This window comes from Lissotriton vulgaris, chromosome 2_1 (assembly GCF_964263255.1).
Source record: "Lissotriton vulgaris chromosome 2_1, aLisVul1.2, whole genome shotgun sequence".
Classification (NCBI taxonomy): Eukaryota; Metazoa; Chordata; class Amphibia; order Caudata; family Salamandridae; genus Lissotriton; species Lissotriton vulgaris.
The window spans coordinates 2,121,531,400-2,121,551,727 of NC_141687.1; the positions used below are offsets into that span (position 1 = coordinate 2,121,531,400).

Below are 20,328 nucleotides of genomic sequence, written 5' to 3' on the forward strand. Positions count from 1 at the left end.
GATTAAACTAGCCATAATGCTTAATTGGTGCACAGGACTTTCTTTGAGATAAAGCATTTTGCTCTAGGTAATGGCCCACAGCACCCAGTTGTGCCCCCTCCTCCATTGCTACAGGTAATATCTCCCGCCTCTTTGCTCCATTTGCCCCTCCCCATTGCTGTCTGCGTTCTGATGCTAGGATGCATGCAATTTAGTCTCTCCAGTGATGGGTGCATTAGTGTGCAGAATATGTAAATCTGTGGGCTGGAAATCTTGCGGTTTCTGTCCGGTTGTCCAGTGTGAGGTCACATGGAGTGCTAATGCTGCTCCTTGCCTTCTGTGTCGCTGGCTATTCTTCCCTTCATCCTGAACCCCAGCCTGGGCTCCTTTCTTCCACCCCTGACAACTTTCATTCCCACTCTGCAGATCCCACCCATTCCTTAACACCCACTCAGCCTTTTTACCTCATAACCTCTTGCCAGACCTTTTCATGTGCCACACACCTTTTCAATCTCTACTACTCATATTCCTGTACCTCCTTTATATTACCCAGTTACTTTTTATCTTCTTAGCAGCCTTGGCTGGCTCTGTGTGTGTGTCTGCGGCTGGCTCTGTGTGTGTGTGTGTGCGGCAGGCTCTGTGTGTGTGTGTGTGTGCAGCTGGCTCTGTGTGTATGTGTGTGCGGCTGGCTTTGTGTGTGTGTGTGTGTGTGTGTGCGGCTGGCTGGCAGTGTGTGTGTGTGTGCGCGGCTGGCTGGCAGTGTGTGTGTGTGCGGCTGGCTGGATGTGTGTGTGTGTGTGTGTGCGTCTGGCTGGCTGTGTGTGTGTGTGTGTGCGGCTGGTTGTGTGTGTGTGTGTGTGTGCGGCTGGTTGTGTGTGTGTGTGTGTGCGGCTGGTTGTGTGTGTGTGTGTGTGCGGCTGGCTGCGTGTGTGTGTGCGGCTGGCTGTGTGTGTGTGCGGCTGGCTGTGTGTGTGTGCGGCTGGCTGTGTGTGCGGCTGGCTGTGTGTGTGTGCGCGGCTGGCTGTGTGTGTATGTGCGGCTGGCTCTGTGTGTGCGGCTGGCTCTGTGTGTGTGTGTGTGTGGCTCTATGTGTATGTGTGGGTGCAAATGCAATAGGTCTCATATTTGCGAGAGATTAAGCTAATGGCAATGTAAATGACAATGCCATTTATTTATCTGTTTTCAAAACCAACACATAAATACAAATTTTGTCATTTACAATGCCAATAGCTCTAACTTTTCCAAAGGCGAAACCATTGCATTGTAAATGCTTGTTTAACTTTGTCTGCTCTAGGTCATTTACATGCCTTTTCCGTTCTCTTCACTGTGGAGCCCAAGCGCCCATGTGACCATGATTATCCCGCCGTGAGTCTCCTTCAAGGTAAACCCTTGCCCTTTTGCATCGTCCTTGTAATTTAACTTCTTGTGTTCAGACTAATTAAATCCTCGTTTTTGTTCATGTCCTAGGTGCCCCCTCTCCTCCTCATCACCCCCCTGTCCTGAGGAAGACCCCCATTAAGGTTTCTCACGCACTTGGAATACTGTGGGGTCTAAACGTTAACTTCTTGCAAACTTACCAGCTTACGCTTCAGCAAAATATGTTTATGAAGGTTTTTAAGCATGGTTATGTAACCTCATGACATTTGTTGCATTTATTGTGGCTCTAAGAGAAGCCGGTTATTAATTTCTTTAAGGATCACGAAACCAGCACTCTGCCATTTTCCTGATACCTTTCCCATTGCACGACAATTCACCAGTACCCTTCCTCCTTCCCTACCCCTTCCCCCTCACTCTTTGGGGCACGAATGATATTAGAACAAGTAATTTCATTTGTATGTAGAATATATCTACGGGTTCATTGTGATCAAATAACAGTGTACCATATTTATTGATTGTTTCTGTTTATGCTTTCTTAAATTTGTTTAGCTGCTGGTTCTTCTGTTTAAATAAACGCGTACTGGGACCTCTCTCTCTGTGTACCGTTCTACAGACATCAACACAAATTACTTTTAGAAGCTAGCTATGCTATGTCTTTGATCAGTTTGTTTGGCCACACATCCTATACGACCAGATCATTTGTAATCTGGAGAATAGTGTTTGTTCAGTATAACGGTGTTCCTTCCCATTAGGTGTTTTAGTGCTTCGAATGAACAGATGAACTGGTTTATGGAACCCATTTCTTTACATATAACCTGTTGCAGTGCTATGAAGCAGCAGTGGATGATCCCATCAAATAGAAAATCAGTTGTTGTGCTTTCAAGTGATGAACATACTAGACTTTTACAAAGTTTAAAAACAGGAGGATTTTTAAGATTTTTTGGAAACACTTTAATAATGCTTTGGATCCCTAATGCCACTGCTGTTGAAGTGGCTGAGTGAACGTTGGTCAGGAACTTCAACTTTTGTTCCCTTTTAATCCCCCTTTTACCTAGAAGATGGTCAATATCCTGTATCTGTAAGCTGTTCATATATAGAAACTTGTGGTGAGACATGCCAGTTTGAATTTCATCCTCATCAAAGGGTTATTAGATACCTGTAAATACAGAGGCATTGTGTGTCATAATTTTTTCACGTTTTAGAGATGAGCCTTGCTGAGTGTAAAGCCACCTTTACTGTTTTAGTGATATGAAGGCAACGTAACATGACCTGATGCAGCGGCTATCTTAAAGGTATGGAAAATAATGTTTCATACTTTAAAGATGGGCATCATATTGCACCAGATTTTGTTGCATGTTGAATGTATGAAAATTTTATTTTCTATACTTTCAACTTGGCCGCTAAGTCGCATCATGCCAAGTGGTGGCCCTTTTTAAAATATAAGAAATGAACGTTCAAAATTATCAGCTGCTACTATTTACTTTGACAGTGCCTCTGCATTTTAAATGCATGTGGCATTAATAAAGCCACTAGTGTTGGCCAGTATGGAGCAGGAGAGAGTGGTGACAGAGGGGTAAGGGAGGGAGTGATGACTGGGGAAAGAAACGCAAAGAGGTGCAAGAAAATGCTGCAGGAGAGCATTCTAGGAATCACCAAGCCAACCATTTGGCACCTTGTTCAACTTGAACTCATGGAATTTCCATCTTTATCCCTGGAAGGACTGAACCTGTTACTTGACAGGACCAAATCTGCTTCCCCCCAGGATCCTCTACCTCTGAAAAAACTGAAAGAGTGTAGAAATACCCTTCTTCCTCCTATGCTTGAGGTTATGAATAAGGCTATTATTCCCGCCCCAACGATGCTCACAGATGGTTCACACCTCATCTAAAAGCCCTTAAACTTAAAACTCGTCAAATGGAGCGTAAATGGCGCACAGCCTACTTAGAGCATGACAGAGCCAACTTCCGTAAGGCCCGCAGGGAATATCAAAATCTCATCCTCAAATACAAAACTGACTACTTCTCAGATAAAATTCTCAAAGCCCAAAACAAGTCAAAAGAGTTGTTTAACATCGTGGAAAATCTCAGCTCTTGCGACAGAACCTCCCTCCCTACGGTTCCTACCCAAGAGCTCTGCAACACACTCAACTCTTTTTTCTATGATAAAATTTGCAAGATCAAGCAAAGCATTTCTACTACTCAGTCCCCTCTATTATTTGCTGACACCTGTTATAACCCTGCCACTTTAGACTCTCTCCCCCCCATAGACGATATCAAGCTACTCAAATTACTAACCAAAGTCAAAACAGGCTCTCCTGATGACATTTGCCCCCCTCACATCATGAAAGAAGTGGGCACCAACCTCCCTGAGTGCTTACTTTCTTTACTGAATGGGTCACTTGCACAGGGCAAAGTCCCACGCAAACTGAAAAAAGCTCTCCTCGTTCCCCTCATAAAAAAGGCAGGAGCCAACCCGCTAGATCCCATCAATTACAGACCTATATCGCTGTTACCATACTGTGCCAAGCTGCTGGAGTCACATGTGTGCAAAACTATCTCCAGCTTCTTGGAAAAGTCTGAATATCTGGCACCGAATCAAGCAGGATTCCGCCCTTGCCACTCCACCGAGGCGGTCATCCTCTCGGTGTTAAACACTCTGAGGCGGAATGCAGACGCAGGAACCCACCAGGCGCTTGTACTTTTGGACCTCTCTGCTGCGTTCGACACGGTCGACCACACCATCTTGGTGGACCGTGTCGAGCAGGCAGGTCTCAGGGGCCCTGCACTGAGCTGGATCCGCTCTTTTATCTCTGACCGCACACAATCGGTCAGACTCGGCTCCTTCACCGCTCCCACTATACCCACCACCTGTGGGGTACCACAGGGCTCCTCGTTATCTCCCCTTCTTTTTAATGTTTACTTACGCCCTCTTTTGCACTCCTTGCGTCATACTAATGTAACCCTCTTCAATTATGCGGATGATTTGCAGCTCATCTTCCCTCTCAACAACACTGACTCAGTGGACGTATTCCAAAGAACCATGTCCCATATACTGAGTTGGATGAGCTGCAATCATCTGAAGCTCAATCCGGGCAAGACCGAGCTGGTCCTGCCCGGACAGAGCCCACTAAGCTGGAACCCTAACTTCTGGCCCACTAACATGGGAGCCCCCCCTACTAAATCTTCCGTGGTTAAAAGCCTAGGCATTTTTATCAGCGAGGATCTCTCGCTAAAAAGACAGGTTGGAGCGGTGGTATCTTCCAGCATTTTTCAATTGAAGAAAATAAGAAAAATTGCCCGCTTTTTCTCCTCAGCAGCCCTTACACAGATTGTCCTCTCCTTGGTTCTATCCAGGCTGGACTTCTCTAACAGTCTTTACCTCGGCCTCCAAATTGGTGAGCTTAAACGCCTCCAGCTTGTTCAGAACCAAGCTGCCAGGCTGCTGCTGAATATACCCAGGAGGCAATCCATCAGACCTGGCCTTAAGCAACTACACTGGTTGCCAGTTGAGCAACGTGTGGCCTTTAAGACTGGGTGTATTCTGTTCCGCTCTCTGAACGACTCTGGCCCTTCCTTTATCAGAGATCTTTTCAAAAAATACTGCCCCTCCCGTCACCTTCGATCCACCTACAAATCACTCTTGACTGTGCCTCCTTTCAAGAGGAAACGCCACGGAGGCAGCTGCTTCGACCACCAAGCTGCTGTACTCTGGAATTCGCTTCCTCTCCATATAAAGCAGATTGATAACATACTTAGCTTTAGGCAATCGCTGAAGACCTGGCTGTTTTCTCAAGCTTACTACCGATAGCACTGCCTGTCCTTTGACTGTCCTGTTTGGCTCCTTCTACAGCGCCATGAAGCCTCCGGGCGTACGAGCGCTTAACAAATCCCAACTAACATTGTAACATTGTATTACCCAGGGCTCTTTTCCTCCTGTATGGAAGAAAGCGATTGTGAAACCTCTTCTTAAGAAGCCGTCCCTCGATCCGGCCCTTTTGAAAAACTTTAGGCCGATCTCCCTTCTCCCTGCTCCCGCTAAGATGCTTGAGGCGCATCTGAATCTTCATTTGTCCTCCTTTCTTGATTCATCTGAATACCTTGATAACACGCAACATGGTTTCAGAAAACACCACAGCACTGAGTCCGCTCTCACTTGTGTGGTCGATAACATCCGACGCAAAGTGGACTCTGGCCAAACTACGGTTCTGGTTCTGTTGGACCTCACGGCCGCGTTCGACACCCTGTCCCCCGCCATTCTTACATCACGGCTTAGGGAAGCTGGTGTCATGGGACCGGCCTTGAGTCTCCTCAATTCCTTTCTGTTGGAAAGGGAGCAGAGAGTGATGCTTGGGAACCACCTCTCCCCTGCTAAGTCATTGCAGTGTGGGGTGCCACAAGGGTCGGCTTTCAGTCCGGCCCTGTTTAACATCTATGTGGCTCCCCTGGCAAGACTAGTTAGATCGCAGGGGATGGAGGTGGTGTCCTACGCAGATGACACCCAGATTATGGTGTCACTGGCTCACTCCTCTGTCAGGACATCTGCCGCCAGTTTCAGGGTATGCATGCAGTATGTGGCAGACTGGATGACTATAAATTCCCTCAAACTGAACGGCGAAAAGACGGAGGTGTTGATTTTTGGGAAGGACCAAGATGTTTGGTTGAGTGAGTGGTGGCCACTTTCTCTGGGCATCTGCCCCACTCCCTCCCAATCTGCCAGAAATCTTGGTGTAATATTTGACACCTCGCTTTCTCTGTCCCTACAAGTCAACAGGACCGTGGCCACTTGCTGGGGTGTGATCAGGATACTTAACAAAATCCGCGGGTATCTTTCCCCCCATGCGCGCAAACAGGTTGCAGTCGCCCTGGTGGGCTCGAGGTTAGATTATTTAAACTCTCTGTATATGGAAGCCAACAAAAGCCTTATACACCGACTGCAGATTGTGCAGAATGCTGCAGCACGCTTCGTCCTGGCTCTTCCGAAAACCTCTTCTGCCACTGCGGCCAGGAAGGACCTTCATTGGCTTCCTGTCCAGCACAGAATCTCCTTTAAAATTCTGTGTCTGGCTTACAGAGCACTGACAGAAGGTTCCTCGAGTGCTATTGGCTCTCTTCTCACGCGTTATGTCCCTACAAGAGGCCTTCGCTCTGCGGGACTCTGTCAACTTGTTGTGCCTCGTTTCAAACTTGCTAGATGGGGAGCCAGAGCTTTCTCCGTGGTTGCCCCGCAGCTTTGGAATTCTATCCCAATTGAAATAAAAACTCTTCCTTCAATAGAGTCATTTAAAAAGGCTCTTAAAACCTGCTTCTTTAAGAGGGCCTACCAATGAGAGAATGCTGCAGAGGGGGGGCCTTAGCTTCTATATTTGACTTAGGCGCCTTGACGCCCATTGGGCTAAGTATGCGCAAGATAAGAACCGTTTCATTCATTCATTCATTCATTCAAGTGCATCTCTTACCTCCTTAAGAGGTACAGAAAAGTGCTACGGGATAACATTCACGGCCTCATGAAGCCCCCTTTCCATCCATGGGACAACACTAAGGAGTCAAGTATATTTAAGTATTCAGAGGGAGGTTGGGAGGGGAGAGACACTGTAGGGGGTGGTTAGATGTGCCAGGGAAAGGACATTAGTATGCTCTAAATGCACACATAGCAGAGGAAGAATCAGGACATGCACTTGCATAAATTGCTGAATACCAAATTACACCATATATAAAAATGAAAATTGGTGACATATCGGATGTGGAAGAATGCAACTAAGCCAATAAAAAATAAATTAGAAAAAACCTTCTGCAGGGGCATGCCAGACAGAATAGGGAAGAAGCCAATCCAATAGAGAGCAGGTAGCTATCCAGTCATGAGTATGGGGTTTGTCCAAAGCCCACTCTACGTAATATTGTGTACTTTACAGTACAAGTCCCTTCAACAAGTTCATATTAGGAAAAAGTCTTAATCAATGTGTTAATATTAAAAAAGTCAATATCAATATAAATAACGATACATTCATGTATAAAAATGAAATTGCATCTTTATTCATGACTTCGCCTGTTGTGAACTCCACGTCAATCCAGACTCAGGCAGAAACATGTTGACTGACAATAGATAATTTTGGAAATAACCACACAACTAATTGTGGACTAATTTTCCTACACTAAATATTTTTACTGATGTCCTAGTGATCAATTAATAAATATTTTGGATACACTGAAGACATTTTTTAATCCCTCACCACCACTTAATTTTTTTTTTTTTTTTTTTTTAAAGTTTTATTTTTGTTGTTGCTGTCTCATGGTATACAGTAACGTACATTAGATCAGTATTGCAGCGTCAACATTCCGCTGCCTTAATCAATAGAGCAACTTTTTAATATTTTACCCCCCCAACTTAAAGTGCTACTTTCAGGGTTTAGTCAATAACTAGTAACGTTTTACAGCAACATTAGAATGTCTAAATGCATCCATCAGGTCGCGGTTCATGTATACAATCCAGTATGATCATCTGCGGGCAAGTGCTCGTGGTCCTGTGCCCCCTAGTATCCCACAGTCCCTTCCCCCCTCCCTCTCCTCAATCCGGGCCTTCGTCATCCTCTGAGCTGTCCCCCTCTTCTTCCTCAGGCAGGGGCTCACAGAGGTCTCCCCTAAATTTGTTCCAGGGCGACCATATCCCGTTCCATTTCCGAGGATTATGTCTCTGCTGATACACAGCCCGCTCAGTTAGCATAAGCACATCCATATTTCTGCACCATTGCGCCAGTGTCGGTGCTTCCTGTGCCCCCCAGTTCTTTGCGATGTCACGTTTCGCTAGCATAACCCCTATGACCACCCACCTCTTTGCCTGCAACGAAAGGTCTGTTGGGCCCCAGACATTCAGGAGACAGATCCTGGGATCTGGTGTAAATGGGTTCTGTAGAGTCTGACCTATCGTGCGCGTGACGCGCCGCCAGTAATCCTGAATATGTGGACACGTCCAAATAGTGTGGTATAGTGTGCCCTCCTCCCCGCATCTTCTCAGGCAGTGTGGGTGTTCTGCTCTATGTATTTTGTACAGCGTCGTGCGGGTGTAGTAGACCCTGTGTAGCACTTTGAACTGGATCAGTCTGAATCGAGTGGAAATACCCGCCTCCCTGGGCGAAGCCAGCGCTGCGTTCCAGTCTGCCTCATCTAGGTCCCCTACCTCGTCCTCCCAATACCCCTTTAGTTTCCCCAGGGGGTCCGGCAGGTTATTCATGAGTTTCCGATAAGTGAGGGATGTCGCCCCGGCCTCCATGTAATCTGTAAGCAGTCGGTCCTCCAACGGAGCCGACTCCGGAGGCGCCGCGCCAGTGTCCAATACCGACAGGAGTGCGTGCCTGATTTGTATGTACCTATATATTTCGGTCTCTGCAAGGCTGTATTGTTCTTTTAGTGTCGTGAAGGAGAGTACACCCTCCCCGGTCCATAGATCACCCACCGTGGAGATCCCAATGGTGTCCCACTGGTCGAACCCCTTGGAGCTGCGCAGGTTACCGAGGGCCTTGGCGTCCCATAGTGGCGTGAGCTTGGTGATCACTCCCTCCCACCCCAGCCGTCTCTGAGCCTTGTGCCATAGGGCAACAGTGTGTTTGGTAGGCCCTTCTAGCTTCCTCACCATCCCTTTATTATAGAGCGGGGCTAGCAGAGTGGACAAGCCCAGTTGGTGTCTATCCGCCCTGTACGCTGGGTCGTCTTGCGGTGCGTGGATCCACTGGTTAATCACCTTGAGATGGGCCGCCCAGTAGTACAGTTCAAGATTGGGGAGGGCTATCCCACCGCTGTACCAGTCCCTGGTCAATTTCAACTGTGCGACCCGGGCCGGTTTGTCTCCCCACAGGAGAGTGGACAGTTGGGCCGAGACTTGACGGAAGAATGACACGGGGACCACCGCCGGCGTGTTTTCTAGAACATATAGGAAGCGGGGGAGAGCCAGCATCTTAAAGAGTGCCGCTCTACCTAACAGTGTTAGGGGGAGATTTTTCCAAAGGCGCACATCAGTCTTCAATTTGTCCAGTTGGGGCTTAAGATTCCGGTCGAGGAAGGCCGAGTGCTCCCTTGTAATCCGTATCCCTAGGTATTTAAAGGTGTCGTGTTCCACGAGTAGTTGGCAATCTGTGGGTAGTATTGGGAGGTCGCCTTTTATCATATATAACACTGATTTGGACCAATTGAGTTTATAACCCGAGGCCGTGCCGTGGCTTTCACATAGTGCCAGCAAGACCGGGATACCGGTCGTGGGGTCCGTGAGGTAGACGAGCATGTCGTCAGCGTATAGGGAAACCCTATCCTCGCCTCCACCTTCCCAGGGTATACCTTTCAGCAACTGGGTAGTCCTGAGGATCGTGGCCAAGGGTTCTAACACCAAGGCAAACAGTAGTGGCGAGAGTGGGCACCCCTGTCTCGTACCCCTTGCCAACGGGAACTCTCTCGATATGTATCCGTTCGCAGTTACCCTAGCCATAGGTTCGATGTATAGCAGTCTGACCCATGATATGAACGTTGAGCCGATACCCATGTGTTCCAGGACAGCAAAGAGATATCGCCACTCCACCATATCAAATGCCATTTTGGCATCAAGCGACAGTACCGCTGCCGCTTCCTCCAGCTGCGGGGCTCGGGCCAATACCCCGTGCAGCCGTCGCAGGTTCAGCGCCGTGCTGCGGTGTGGCATAAAGCCCGATTGGTCCGGGTGTATAAGGTGCGCCAGATGGGGTAGTAGTCTGGTGGCCAACAGTTTCGCCAGGATTTTACTCTCGGCATTAAGGAGGGAGATCGGGCGATATGAGTCGCACTCCTCCGGGGGTTTTCCGGGCTTAGGTATTGCGACTATCGTGGCAGTGCGCTGATCAGGGGGGAGCCTTCCCCGTTCCCGGCACTCCTGAAACATATCGAGCAATGGTGCGGACAGTGTCTCGGACACGAGTTTGTACCATTCTATTGGCACACCATTGGGGCCCAGTGCTTTCCCGGGGTGTATTGCCGCTATGGCTGCCTGTAGTTCCTCCTCCGTCAGATCGGAGTCGAGCTCGTCCCGTTGGTCCGGGGAGAGAGTGCGGGTCGGCACTCCCGCCAGGGAGTTTTCCACCATTTCCCGTGTGACCTCATATTCAGGGGAGTACACGGAATGGAAATGGTCAGCTAGGAGCTCCACTATTTGCGCCGGACTGGTGTGTATCTCACCCTGAGGGTCTCTCAGTTGCAGTATCGCTCGCTGGCCACCCGCGCCCTCTCTAACCATGCCAGGAGCTTCCCCGCCTTGTCGCCTATGTCGTATATCCTGCTCGCTGTGGCGGACATATTGTCTCGCACTCGGCGGCGCAGAAATTCGGTGTGGCTCTGCTGGGCTAGTCGGAGTGTGTGCTGGGTGTCTCCAGTCGGGTTCCCCTCGTGGTCTCGTGCGGCCTTTTCAAGTTGTTCCTCTAGGTCTGTTAGCTCCTGACGTTGTGTGCGTCTGTGCTGTGCGATTACCGAGATCGCCTGTCCTCGGAGGACAGTCTTATAGGCCTCCCACAGAATCGTGGGCGACTCCACGGACCCCACGTTCTCTGCAAGGTAGGACCGAGTGCCCCTCTTCAAGGCCCTGGTGATGCCCGATTCTTTAAGGTAACCCGGGTAAATCGGGTACAGTCGCCTGCGGGATTGTCTCTGACTGAGCAGAGTCAGTGTAAGTGGGGAGTGGTCAGAGATCCCTCTCGGCCTAATTTGGGAGTCAGCGAAGGCGAGGAGCCCCCCCCCCAATGTCAGGAAATAATCTATCCGCGACAGGCTGTCATGGACTGTCGAGTAGTAAGTGTACTGCCTATCATCTGGGTGGAGTCGCCTCCACACATCTACTAGACCCTGTGCTTCCATGAAATCATGCAGTTTGGAGGGCCCTGGTGTACGCATGCGCGCTGGGTGGCGGTCTAGGGAGTCTTGTGCCACTGCATTGAAATCTCCCCCCACGACAAGCTCCCCTTCAGGAAGATCTAACAGGAATTTCCCCAGTTCCGGGAATGCTATGTTGTGTAGTGCTGGTGGGATGTAGACCGAGACCACGTTCAGTGGCTTCCCCTCCCACTGGCCGTGTACCGCTGCAAAGCGCCCCTGTGTGTCTGTCGCCGTTGATTGGGCTATGAACCTGGATGAGCGATGAATCAATATCCCGGAGCCCCGGGATCCCTTTGTGAACCCAGAGTGCGCTATCATGGTGTATCCTCTCCTGTCTAGGGCCTTCGTAGCTGTGCCGGTGAGATGCGTTTCTTGTAATAGGACCAGGGCGGGGTGCAGCCTCTTTATACTCTGCAGTACCAGCCCACGTTTAATCTTGTCGCCCAGGCCTCTCACGTTCCAGGACATGAGGAGTAGCGGGGGTGTTTGCCCTACGTTAGTGTCCTCCCCCATCCTGTGTTGGATTACGGCCTGTGACTGTACTCTCGGGGATGGCCAGGAGGTCTGTGCAGCGCCCCTGTGTGGTGCATTGTGACCATACCATCTTGTATTCGGGTACCCCTTCGTAGCTAACCTGACCCTGTGTTGAAACTACAAACCAAAACCCCCTTCTACCCCCAACTCCCCCCCTCCCTGCCCCCCTGCTCAACGGACTCAGAACTGCCCGCCCCCCCAACTCAGCAGAGTGCCTGATCCCACCCCTTAACATAGTACTTGCTCGCTGGAGTGAAGGTTTCTCCGTGATCGGCGGCCCCCATCTTCAGCTGCGGAGGCCGCTCCGCCCAGTGTCCAATGCAGCGTTTCCTGTTCAAATCACGTTCCTTTCAGTCGGGCCATGGCCGTGTCTCACAGATCTCCGTTTGCCTCGTCCTCCTGATGGTTGGGTAACGGGGAGTGCACCTCCAGATCTCCGTCGTTGGTTTGTGAGCCCTGTCGGGGGTCAGCTGTTCGGTGCTTGTTCTGTCTATTTGAGCGACGAGGGCCCGCCGCTCTCCAACCCTCCAGCCAATCCTGCGCCACCTCCGGTGATTCAAAAAACCAAGTCTTGTTGTCCGCCACGACCCGAAGCTTGGCCGGGAAGAGCATCGAGTATGGGATTTCCCTAGCCCTGAGTTCTTTTTTGACCTCAAAGAAGGTTCGCCTCCTCCGCGCCACCTCGGCCGTGTAGTCAGGGAAGAATGCCAGCGTCGCGTTCTGGATCTTGATAGGGGGCGAGTTCCTTGCCGCCTGTAGGATGGCATCCCGATCCCTGAAGTTGAAGAGTCTCGCTATGATCGGTCTGGGGTTAGCTCCCGTCTTGTGGCGTCCCCCCGGTACCCGGTGCGCCCTTTCCACTGTGAAGAAGGCTGAGAGTCCTTTGGGCTTCAGAGTGTCCGTGATCAACTTCTCGACATATAGGTCCATTGCCCTCGTGTCTTCCGATTCCGGCACACCAATAATACGGATGTTGTTCCGTCTCGAGCGCCCTTCTTGGTCATCGAGCTTGTCTCGTAGTTCTCTGTTCTCCTTCGAGATGCGTTCCATACTAATCTGGAGTTCCGAGACGTCCTCGACCAGGGATTTGGTCACAACTTCCATATTGTTCACTTTCTCTGTCATTTTATGGAAGTCCGCCCTGATAAGTGTGATCTCGGCCGAAATCGACCCAACTGTGGCCTGCACCTGCGTGAGGGCCCGCATGACGTCGTCGATGGTCGCTTTCTTGCCCCCGGTCATTTCGGTCGTCTTGCTCGCCTGTGTTCTGGCTTCCTGCGAGGGGGAGGGGGAGCCGGGTTTTTCGTAGGCAAAGCGGTCCAGGCGTGATTGTGATGTTCCGCCTTTATGCCCTTTGCCAGCCATCCTGGGTTCGCCTGGGCCAATCTGCCGCCCTCTTCCAGCTGCCGGGGGTCTATCCTGTGCTCCTGCTGCGGCTACGGGGGGGACTGTGGCCTCCTTGAGGCGTCCCAGTAAGTTTGTAGATGTGCACGGGCCTTCGGTGTGTGGTGGCCGGCCAGGTCACTGACTCCCCACTGGGGCACGCTGTCGAATGTCGCCGTTTTGCAGGACTCCCCCTGTCCCTCTCCGCCACCGCCTACAGCGACCCTGGCACCGGAGTTTTCGTGTTCGGACCCCTGAGGGGGGGGGGGGGGGGGGCCCGGGTTTCACCCAGAGTAGTCTTTTGCTGCGAGGACGGGTGCCCTGTCGGTTCTCGGGCGGGGGCCCCTTCGGGTCTGGTGCGCTTTGCCCGGCTCTCTGATCATCCAGGGGGGGGGGGGGGGGGGTCGCCGTACTCACACGGTGCCGCCGCCGCCAAACTCTGCTCTCCGGCCGCTGCTGCTGCAGTAGCGGCGTCAGCTTCCCCCGTCGTCGCTCCGGGCGCTGGAGCCCGCTTCCGTTGAGCGTCCCCCTCACCTCCGCTGAGCCTCCTGACAGTCCGATCTGCTCCCCTCGGTCCGGTACCGGATACTGGAGGGCTCGGCTTCCGAGTGCCCTGGCGTCCTCCGCGCTCCGCGGCTTCCGGCTGATGGCTGCCTGACTCGAGCCGTTTCCGGTCGGCGCGCCGCTCACTGTGCCTCCCGGTCCGGCGGTCGCCCTCAGGCCCGCTCTGGGCGCCGACTGTAACTGGTGTTCCTGACCTCGGATTGAGGTCCAGCTACTCCGAATCGCCGCCGCCTGGTCCTGGGCTTCGCTGCCTACCCGCTTGGGTAATTAAAGTGCCGGATAAGTGTACGGATTGTACTGGGAGCCGCCTGCAACACGGAGCTCTCCTTCTAGGCTGCCGCCATCTTCGGCTGCTAGCCACGCCCTTAATTTTATTTTCACTGCACGCCTGAACTCACACAAAAACCCACTCCGCAGTAAATCTGGCGTCGAAGCACACTAAAAGGCAGTCTGCCTCTTTAGTGGGGCCTGATGATGAAGCATGTCACCACCAGATTGGTGAGTGAGGGCTTTCTTAACTAACCTAAGTGAGGCTAGTTTCTTTTGCTCCTTTTGTGGTCCCTTTGAAAACCATACAATACATAGCCAGTCATGGTACAACACACATGATACACGCAGTGATCACTTGCTCCTCATGCTGAACATCTGGACAATTACCCACTGGCCACATTGTGTCCACGCATGGTCTCGGCCCACCTGGATTCTTTATCCATTACATTAATTATTGGCTCCAAAGACAGAGGTCCAGATTCCTTAATAAAAAAGGATAGGTGTAACTATTTTCTACTATTCAATGAACTGTATAAAAGTCTGTGTTAGAACTATTCTAAATTGAGATAGTCCTCCGACCCTGTGACTATGCTCCGGGCCACATTGGTAAATCAGGAACCATTAGGTTGATTAAACAAACGCTGCTTGTCTCTTGTTTTGTCAAGGTATTTCATGTTCAGGCAACAGATGTTTCTTTCTAAAGTTGATGCAAATATTCATGTTAGCACAAGAAAACAAATGACAGACCAAGGTCCAGCTCAACCAATCCACATGTACAATCAGTAACAAGATGGTGCAATGCACTTCGTGCACCCCTCGTCCAAAGGTGCGAATCACAGTCACAGTTTTTCAAGAAAAGGTGGAAGGTGTACTAGTAGCAAAGTAAGACACGTAAGCTTTAGTTCCAAAAAGTACTTCTTTTATTAAATCAATCCTTAAAAACCGGCACTCAGCAAATGCGTTTCGTTCCCAGTAGTGCCAAAAGGGAACTTAATCAGGGCTTTTCAATATTCAACCAATCGGCGATAAGTTATATGCTTGAAGCAGTGACGTCCTAAAGGGCGCAAATCGCCTGGGATAAAGTAGATTAGGATCTCTTAAATATTCAAGCAATCGGCGATGATAAGTTATATGCTTTAACAAGTGACGTCCTAAAGGGTACAATTCGCCTGGGTAAAAGAAGATGAGGATCTTACGCTATTAGGTTTGAGGAGTGTCTCTAGAACGGTCTTAAAGGTAGTACGTGCAAATATTTGCCGGTTATCATGCCGTTTCACGAAATCTTTTCTTGGAGAGTACAAGTCAGGATTTATTGACAAATAAGTGGCGACTTGCACGTACTATCTTTAAGATCGTTCTAGAGACACTCCTCAAACCTAATAGTGTAAGATCCTCATCTACTTTGACCCAGGCGAATTGTGCCCTTTAGGACGTCACATGTTCAAGCATATGACTTATCATCGCCGATTGATTGAATATTTAGAAGATCCTTATCTACTTTTTCCCATGCGAATTGTGCCCTTTAGAACGTCACTGGTTCAAGCATATAACTTATCTTCGCCGATTGGTTGAATATTTAAGAGCCCTAATGATGTTCCCTTTTGGCACTACTGGGAACGAAACGCGTTGGCTGTGTGCCGGTTTTTAAGGATTGATTTGAAAAAAGAAGCCCTTTTTGGAACTACTGCTTACGTGTCTAACTTTGCTACGAGTGCACCTTCCACCTTTTCTTGAAAAATGTATTCAAATGTTCATGTTAATTCAGCAGTTTTTTATGTGTCCTCTTTCAGTGCACATCGACTAAGGCTGAAAAGATTATGATGCCAAGAAGCATTTTGTTCTTCTAGCTCTTCTTTTTCTATTGGTTCTTCAGTTAAAGGGTAACCTTGTTAAAGCAGGTTATTTCTAGATTGGATATTGCCTGTAAATATTTTAGGATGTCAAATGAAATGATCCATTCCCGGGCAGAATCACAGCACACTAACTGAGAGTTTAACAACTACAAATGCTTTCTAAGCCACGTTCTGTCTGAAAGAAATGTCAAGCGATACAACAGGAAGAACGTTGACCATGCTTGTATTGTATTGTGGCATTTGTATTGTACGTCGTGCAACTGATGGCTATGCTCAGTCCTACTTCGTAAACTCATAAGCCAGAGTGGAGATGTGAGTGCGACAGGTTATTATGAGGAGTGATTCCATTCGAAATTATACTTTACTGGCTCACCTTCCTAAGTAAAACCCTTCTTGCTACTCTACTACCAGGCTTGTTGATTTGATGGTAGAAGCAATGCTTTGGAGCAGCTCTCCTGCATTGCTATCTTTTAAAAACGACCCACCCGGCTCCATGGTGAAGATGTTAGAGAACATAACTCTTTGTTCTCTGTGAGATTAGAATTATACATGGCCCGAGCAATGGGTTTTGAGGCCATAGCATCACTTTGGCTAAATGAAAAAGTAAACAATGTTAATTGTTTGCTAATTGCTATGATTTATGCAACACTGGAGAACTTAAGTTGTAGGAAAGTAACTTTTTCATAAGTATGTTTAGTTCATAAGCTTATGAACCACATGTTCACTTTATGTTACTAAAAACCTCTGTAAAACAAACAAGATGATGGACGAAATGTTGCACAATGGCACAACATTCACCCCAAGTCACAGATCTGGGTTTAATCCATCGTTATTTTGCTCACCAAGCCACCCCAGTTCAGACATGGCCATATGCAAATCAGTCTTGACCCTGTGCCTCATGGGCACAGTGCAGCGCGAACTGCCAAGCCATGTCTTCCCTGGACCCGAATCAAGCATCCTAGGACCGGTTTCTGGCTATCCGTCGTCTTCAGCCAGGATAGCTTGACTCCAGTGGCCTAGTGAGCACGGGACCCACATCTGGGCATACCCTTCCCACATAGGGTGAAGACATGGTTTGGCAGTTCGGGCTGGACTGTCCCCTTGAGGCACAGGGTCAAGGCTGATTTGCATATGGCCCTGTCTGAACTGGGGTGGTGTGGAGTGCAAAAAAAAGATGGATTAAGGCCCGTATATGTGTACTGGGGTGAATGTATGACATTGTCCTACACTCTGTCCATCAACTGTTGTTTTTGCATTTTTCACCCCGAGTGGGATAGGTATGCTCAGACGTGAGTCCCATGCTCTCCACACCACTGGAGTCAAGCTATCCTGGCTGAAGACGGTTGATGGCCAGAAACCGGTCCTAGGATGCTTGATTCCGGTCCAGGAAAGATATGGCTTGGCAGTTCGGGCTGGACTGCCCCTTGAGGCACAGGGTCAAGGCTGATTTGCATATGGCCATGTCTGAACTCGGGTGGTGTGGAGTGCAAAAAAACGATGGATTTAGGCCCGTATATGTGTACTGGGGTGAATTTATGACATTGTCCTACATTCTGTCCATCAACTGTTGTTTTTGCATTACTAAAAACCTCTGTACCATTTGATTTCTTATTTGATGGTAATTCTATATTTGTGTGGCGATCATACATGAATAAAAACAAAGTTTAAAGAAAGGATGCCAAATTACCGAGTTTCAGCTGCTCAGTTTGTATTATTGCTGTCTAGAACATTTTCCTAAACACAGACAATTAAACATCATTCGAAGAATATAACCCAGATCTCTGTTTATAATAGATAGATGTTGTGAATGAGCAAGGCCTAATAATGGAGCATGCCAAGAATTGTGGGTGAGGACCCGTAGATCTAACGAGATGTCTTATCTTGTGCTAAGAAATATTAATGCAAAGTTAGTGCAATACATCTTGCCACATCCTACTTGGGATACTGTTAAGGATAGTATTAGCAAGTTTGTCCTCTCACTTTTTGGCCGACGATATAATTTTGGGGGCATGTATAACATAAATGTGTATTTGGGCGACAGTGAATGATGGGGATGATTTTGCTTTGAGTTCAAAGTGAGGTACAAAACATGACCTTTTCTTTCATTATCTATTTGATGCCACTGTGAACTCGTTGGTGAAACACCTTCCGTTATTCACTGTTATCCAGCTGTAATTCTGTTTGTTGCCCACATGCTGCATTGTGTTAACAGTAGTAGTTTATACATATTTCTGATAATGCAGCATCCGCTTCAGCTTGGGCCGTAAATTGAGATCAGCCATTAACTGCAGTTAATCCCCTCAAAAGAGGGCTACAAGATTTAAGTCAAAGATGAATACCATAGAAATCATGTTGGGTTTTTTTGTTTCCTTTTCTAGACAGATGATAAAGGTGTCTTTGCAACAGAGCTCTCTCAGGAGTACCAGCTTGCTGCCAGTACTTTTGAGTTGAACCCAGCACAAATATGGGACCTTTCTTACAAGTCTATCGACTACGTTTTTGCATCAGACGATGTGAAATTAAATCTAAGAGAAAAGTGGAAGAAACTGATGCCAGAAGTGTTGTCAACGGATAACAAGATTTGAACTGTCAGAATAATGTTTGAAATCGAACGGATATTCACATGCTCACTGCGACACAGCTGTACTAGGAATGTACCTGCCAAGTAGGGCGGTGTAAAGTGGCACCTTAAGCTTGGCATACATTTAGTCTGGTAGCATTTTGAGTATTGTAGTTTCGCTTTTCCCATTACAAATGTGGGCAAGTGGCATAACAAAACCTCCTGGAATGTACTGCGAGGTGGCTTCCGCATATTTGATCACCCTACTAGCTGCCGCTTTCAAGCACCACGCCCTTGCAACCTACCCACAAGCTATCAGCAGGGTTTTCATTTATACAAATAGCTTCAAGGAGATCAACAAGTTCTGCATATTTTCCATTGTTCAACCTTTAGTCTTACTTTCTCTATTGTTTATGACCCTCCCGTCCATTTTACAACTTCTGTGTTTTCCTGAAAGTTCTTTTCTGTGTGTGTATTTTCCTGTCCCTTTCCTTTCTTGTTTCTTCCTCATCTTGAATATCTTGCTTATTACCCACTTTCTTATATTTCCTTTGCTTTTCTATTTTCTTTATTCACCTGTTTTTTTTCTCATTTGTTGTCCTCTACCATTTCATTCTCCCCCTTTTGGGTGTTTTTCAGTATTTTTCTCTCCTGTACCTCTCACGTTTCCTATCCCCTTCAGTATTCTCTCCCTTTGCCTCCACTTAATTTTTCCTTCTCTGCTGCTGTTCCTTTGCTACTCTCTGCGTCCGTAACTCTTATTCAGTTAGTCTGTCCCTGTCACCATGCAGAGTCCTAACCCCTATAACTACCTCCTACCCCATTCACCCTCAGTTTTGTCAGATCGGTCTCATACATTGGTCATATATGTGCAGAGGAGAGTTTTTCTCCACTTTCAGTAGAATGGAATACATTCAGTAGCAATAGATCAAGATTCTCACTCAATGAACTGGTACAGCACAGACCAGTTTCTCACACTTCTTTCCCCCCTGTCTTCTATATAGTGCGAACCTGACCAATGGTATCAGCTCGCTTTAAGTGAGCACCAGTTGTGTTAAAGAGGGACACATTCATTTTTTGTTGGGCACAGGGAGATTAAGTGATTTGCCCAGAATCACAGGATGTTGATTTTCCCTGCCGCGACTCAAACCTGGTACCCCAGCTTCAAGGTCAACCGTTCTAGCCATAAAGCCACATCCACTCTCCTACACTACAAGACGTAGTTCATAGGTAGCAGCAGTGCAACTTTCACACGCGCACCATAGCAGGTACTGCGTAGATAGCACTGCTAAGGAGAGCAAGATTTACTCATGTAGGTTATGCATAGGCAGCACCAGTGCATTTTCCTTCACAAAGAAGAGGAACAGCACACAGAGCTGCACCTCAAGCTTCCCTGATGCAAAGCAGGCATATCAGAAGCAGTTGCTATATAAGCTTTGTTCACACAACAAACAGACACGCTAATAACAATCAATAGCACTGCAAAGTTTCCTTGCACATAAAATGTGCAGAACGGACAACCGCATTGAAATCCTATTTTTATTTTGTTTTACTAATGAGCGCAATTCAAATTATAGTGTGGGCTTGGGTTCCCTTTCACAAAGATTTTATTATTTTTTTCACCTGTTCAGGCCTTATACATGAAACATAAAAAACTGGAGAATTGCCATTTGGGTACAGTGGTCAGCCCGGGGACTCCGCACAATTGAAAATGAGCTGAGGATGGGTTACTGGCACCGTGTCTCACTTTGAGAGTCCAGGGCTGCCCACACAAACACCCAGCAATGGCGTTCGCGTTGGAGGTGCCTGGTGCAACAATCTTTGTTCGCACCCAGTCTTCTCCATGACATCCTAGGCACATTTTTTTATTCTGCCGGTGGAATCCTAGGAATATTGGTAAATACTGTTACTATTTGTAACACAGAATTAC

The 20,328-nt window shown here is 48.3% G+C and overlaps 1 protein-coding gene across 3 annotated transcripts in view; it reads left to right on the forward strand.

Annotated features, from left to right (window-relative positions):
* The window catches only part of MAPDA (N6-Methyl-AMP deaminase), a 146,471-nt gene extending 127,111 nt beyond the window's left edge, over positions 1–19,360 (forward strand). Inside the window, exon 10 of one of the 3 annotated variants that reach the window (XM_086958401.1) lies at positions 18,217–19,360. In XM_086958401.1, the coding sequence (XP_086814527.1) occupies positions 18,217–18,423 (207 nt within the window). In that variant the 3' untranslated portion in view covers positions 18,424–19,360. Of the gene's footprint in view, positions 1–1,273; positions 1,478–18,216 lie in introns of those variants that run through there. The other 2 variants (XM_086958403.1, XM_086958402.1) reach the window with 2 other exon arrangements.
* The last annotated feature ends 968 nt before the right edge of the window (positions 19,361–20,328 follow it).